This window comes from Protobothrops mucrosquamatus, unplaced genomic scaffold (assembly GCF_001527695.2).
Source record: "Protobothrops mucrosquamatus isolate PMUCROS unplaced genomic scaffold, P.Mucros_1.0 scaffold1846, whole genome shotgun sequence".
Taxonomy (NCBI): domain Eukaryota; kingdom Metazoa; phylum Chordata; class Lepidosauria; order Squamata; family Viperidae; genus Protobothrops; species Protobothrops mucrosquamatus.
The window spans coordinates 71,401-75,642 of record NW_015387976.1 but is presented as its reverse complement, the minus strand read 5'-3'; the positions used below and the strand labels follow the sequence as shown (position 1 = coordinate 75,642).

Below are 4,242 nucleotides of genomic sequence, written 5' to 3'. Positions count from 1 at the left end.
AATTTTAAATTAAAATCCAAATCCATGCATAAGCGCAGCCGTGATGACTTAAATGGGGGGAAAATGAAAGGGAAAACGTAGCTAACTCTCTGTTTCATGCATTTTCCCGGGGCTTACATAAAAACATTTTCCAGTGTTTTTAACATGCATACGTTGGCAATAAACCCTTATCTTGTAGAAACTGTCAGAACTTAGCACAAGCACAGCCAGCAAGCAAATCCGCACTACTGTCCGTCGGTCCTCCTTTCCAAACCCCAGCCGCTCACCTCCGAAAAGGCGATTCCAAGCCCTTGGGCGCTTCCGTGCAGTTCAAAGAAGTCCGAGAGGTCGCGAGCCGAGAGAGGATGCACCTCCGCTGCGAAAGAATGCTACTGTACCCGGCGAACAGCAGGTTCCTAGCCGGCTCTTCCTCCAAGGCTAGTTCATTGGGTCACCACTAGGGGAGCTGGAGGGAGAGGAGCACAGCGATTGCTCCATTCGGATATCACTCCACCTGTAGGCGGGGCTTCTCCCCGGGCCGAGCGACTGACCTTTCTTCTGCGCGTGACGCGTGACGCGGCTTCTCGAGTTGCTGCGGCTGCTCTTATCTAGGATGCTGCTCTGTTCCCGGGGGGGGAAAAAGGTTGAGAGAGAGAGAGAGAGTGTGTGTCCTAACGCAGCCCTCCCCAATCGGTATCCCAAGCGGCGATCCTGGGTGGGGGTTATATGATTTGTAATCCAGCGAGTCGTTGCGGGGCGGGCTGCTGCAGACGAGCGCAGCTTTGCATGGAAAGTTGCTGGTGTCAAATTTCCATCTGGCAGGTAGAGGTTAAGTTCACACCTTGCCCTAAGATTTTATTTATTGCTGCATTTATTTCCCACCAGTTGTATCAAATAGTAGAGTTGTCAACGATTTGGGGCACAGGATGATTGATGCCTTCAACGGCAATAAATCCTGGATGCTGAGATTGTGCGTTGGGAAAGCCCAAACGTTGTGGTTTATAAACTATGCTTTATAGTTTAATAATAATAATAATAATAATAATAATAATAATAATAATAGTAAAGTTGGAAGGGACCTTGAAGGTCATCTAGTCCAACCCCCTGCTCAGGCAGGAAACCCTATACCATTTCGGACAAATGGCTGTCCAGTCTCTTCTTAAAAACTTCCAGTGTTGGAGCATTCACCGCTTCTGGAGGCAGGTTGTTCCACTGGTTANGCTTCTTACAGGATGAGGATTTAAAGAGCATATATACTCCAGAAAGAGTGTCTTTAAGACCTTCCCGCCAAGACTGTGTCTGGAATGCAGAGACTTTCACGGTTTCATCCAAGCAAAATATGACATAAAAAATGTTGACCACGTGAAATAGAGAAATCATGGCAAATGTCCACATAAAGTCTATTTCTTTTAGAATGTATCCTGAGATCAATCCTCCCAATCCAGATGCGAATCCAAAGATTAAGTCAACCACGGCTATTCGGATGGTCTTTTGTCTCTGAGTCTCACAGCAATCAACTACAAAGGAAAAGGCTCCTCCAAGAAAAGTAGCCAAGTCTCCAAACAGTCCACCAACCAAGGAGAAAACAAAGAAAAGGTACAGGGGCAAAGACAAGTCTGACATAACAAAGAGGAAGATGCTGCTGGTAAGACTCCCCACCAGGGGAAGAACCAATGATATTTTGCGTCCATATCGATCTCCGTTCGCTACTAGGACAAAGGCCACCAAAACGCTGAAAACTGCCCCACATAAGTCTGTTTTCATAGCAAAGAGGGAGGTTTTTTCTTGGACTTCCTGAAAGAAAATAATATAAGAAGAGAGAGAGATCAGTCAATGCATGCATTATAATTCAACATCTGGTCTCATCTATAAATAGTAATTCTGGTTTACTACAAAGCTTTGTGTATAGAAACCAGCAATCAAAGATACTATGACATATTCTAAAGCCATTGCTGTGATAGTTAAATAGCCAACACATTAAAAAGAGTCTTGTAATGGTATAATAGATTTATTAGACTAATCTTGTTATGTGCTAGGCTCCATCTTATTATCCAGTGTATGAAATATTAGCAGACAGTAAATTACTATCTAATATATCTATCCTGGATATGTAAGTAGTTTGTATGTAGTGTAAAACAAACTATGGAATCAACACACTTTGAAATGCAACAGAAACTATTTGTGACATTATCCAAAGTGTCCAAGTGATTAGTGTTCAATTTTCTTAGCAGGTGAATAGGTTTGAATCAAGTATGTTCTATTTTATTATCAACTTTATCCAGCTGAAATACTGTGAAATCCCTGAAATATTCCATTTCTTTTAAGATGATGTGAGGGTTTTTAGTGTTCACTATGCCTCAAGCAATTTGAACAAAACAGCCAAAGTAATTGGAATATATGTTTCTTTAATGCCAGCACATTGTTCTAAATTCAAATTAAATACAAAAAAAATTCTTATACCAAAGGATTGCTATAGCCCAAAACAGCCTGAACTGAGTATAAGAGATTTCCCAGAGTTTAAAATCTGGTCTTTCCCCATCTTTATCTAGAGCAGGGGTGTCAAACTGCCAGCCCGTGGGCCGGATGCATCATTCTGAAACTGTGCCCACCCCAGCTCCGGTAATGGGGAAAAAGATGCGATATGTTGCAACATGTCATGTGACATTGCGAGTTTGACATCCCTGATCTAGAGATATCAGGGACTGTAGTTTGGACCTTCTGGATGCAAAATCCAGCCCTGGAGCTACAGTTGTGCCCGCAATGCAAACTACAGCTAAAAAGCATAAGCCAAATAAGAAAAAAAATAACAAGGCCACAAAAATGATGATCTGAGAACTTGGAGGAGGATGAAAATGTAATAGCAAGAACAAAGATTTAAGGTTATTCATATATTTAATCACTTTAGTCTGGCCTCCATCTTTTCTTTGGATATGATTATCACTGATTGTGTGTGCATTAGACAAACAAACTCCAGAAACTCAGCTAATATAAAATTGAGCTAGCTTAATTTAGCATGCCATTTAAGGAAAATCAATGTGGCTTGAAACATAGTTACGGAAATTATGCACTAGTAACTTTGCCTGGGACTACATCCAATGAAGTTTTTATATCTGCATATCAACCTTTACCAATCTGGTATCCTTTAATAGACTGATGTAGCAACTGTTTCCTGGCAGCATGGTTAGAAATCCTGATAGCTGAAACGTGGACACATCAGGCAATACTGTACTGAGTTTGGAAGCCATATTGTAAAGATTCCTTGAGCCAATTTGATTTCAGGGGCCTCCCTGGACATATTTCTATAGTTTATTTGGCAGCAGCATGGCAGTAGGCTTCTGAAGTAATGAAAAAAGGTGCAAAAGTATTTACCCCCAATTTATGTAAAACCCTGAAATGTTCTTGAGAATTCTGAATGGAGGCTAGTTGAGAGATGAAAAAGGACACATTTGTGTCTGAATCAAATATAGTTAATTTTAAGGATAGGGTTGTGCATTTTTCTTCGCTCAAAGATAATTTCTGTATTTTATTTTGCAATGCCGATGAAGACATTTTCTTAGTGAATTGAATCTGTGTGGCATTGTCTGCATCCAGGAAGATAGTGCTTTTGCTTTTATTTTGGACTACTCTACAGCCCTCAGATTTGCTGGGGGCTTCCCATCAAAGTAATTGCAGCTAGGTGAAGAGATGTTTTGCCAGGTGAAACATCTCTCTGAATGTGTTGAATTCAACATGATTTGCTATTATGTAATCATTAACTGCTTAGCTTTGTCTGGAGCACACCTAATGCATAATCTGATCTTACCTTTTGCTTCTCATAGGTTGGGTTGCTTTGATTCAGTTCACAATGAGAAATATTATCTTGAACTATGAAGGTAGAGTTGGTCGTTTCTTCCCAGATCCTCTTGTATATATATTGCTGCTTTAGAGGAGAGGTCACAGAATAGGCAAACATATATAAGGAAATTGCAGGCTCTAGTAACAAGGTTTTCTTCATCCTTGAAGTTTTGCTTTAATTATAATTCAGGAAAAAAACAGCAATATGTTAGTCTTTTTCAGTGGAAGAGAATTCATGCCTGCCTTACAATTCTCTAACTGATCATTAACCAAATGATGGAAAAGTTCGGAGGTGATTCTATTTTGTGTTCCTTAATTCAAAGGGATGTGGTCCACTGGAAGACCATGATGAATGGTTCAAATGATTCAATTATTCAATGTTATGAGTATTCTGTATTTCACCTGGCTTACCTGTTACATTATACATAA

At 40.4% G+C, this 4,242-nt stretch overlaps 1 protein-coding gene across 1 annotated transcript in view; it reads right to left on the bottom strand.

The window, feature by feature from the left end:
• Nucleotides 1-3,973, bottom strand: part of LOC107294147 (solute carrier family 46 member 3) — a 5,719-nt gene extending 1,746 nt beyond the window's left edge. The window contains exons 1-2 of the mRNA XM_015823353.1: nt 3,782-3,973; nt 1,193-1,773 (exon numbers count right to left, since the gene is read on the bottom strand). Of these exons, the coding sequence (XP_015678839.1) occupies nt 1,193-1,773; nt 3,782-3,973 (773 nt within the window). The remainder of the gene's footprint in view (nt 1-1,192; nt 1,774-3,781) is intronic.
• Between the last annotated feature and the right edge of the window lie 269 nt (nt 3,974-4,242).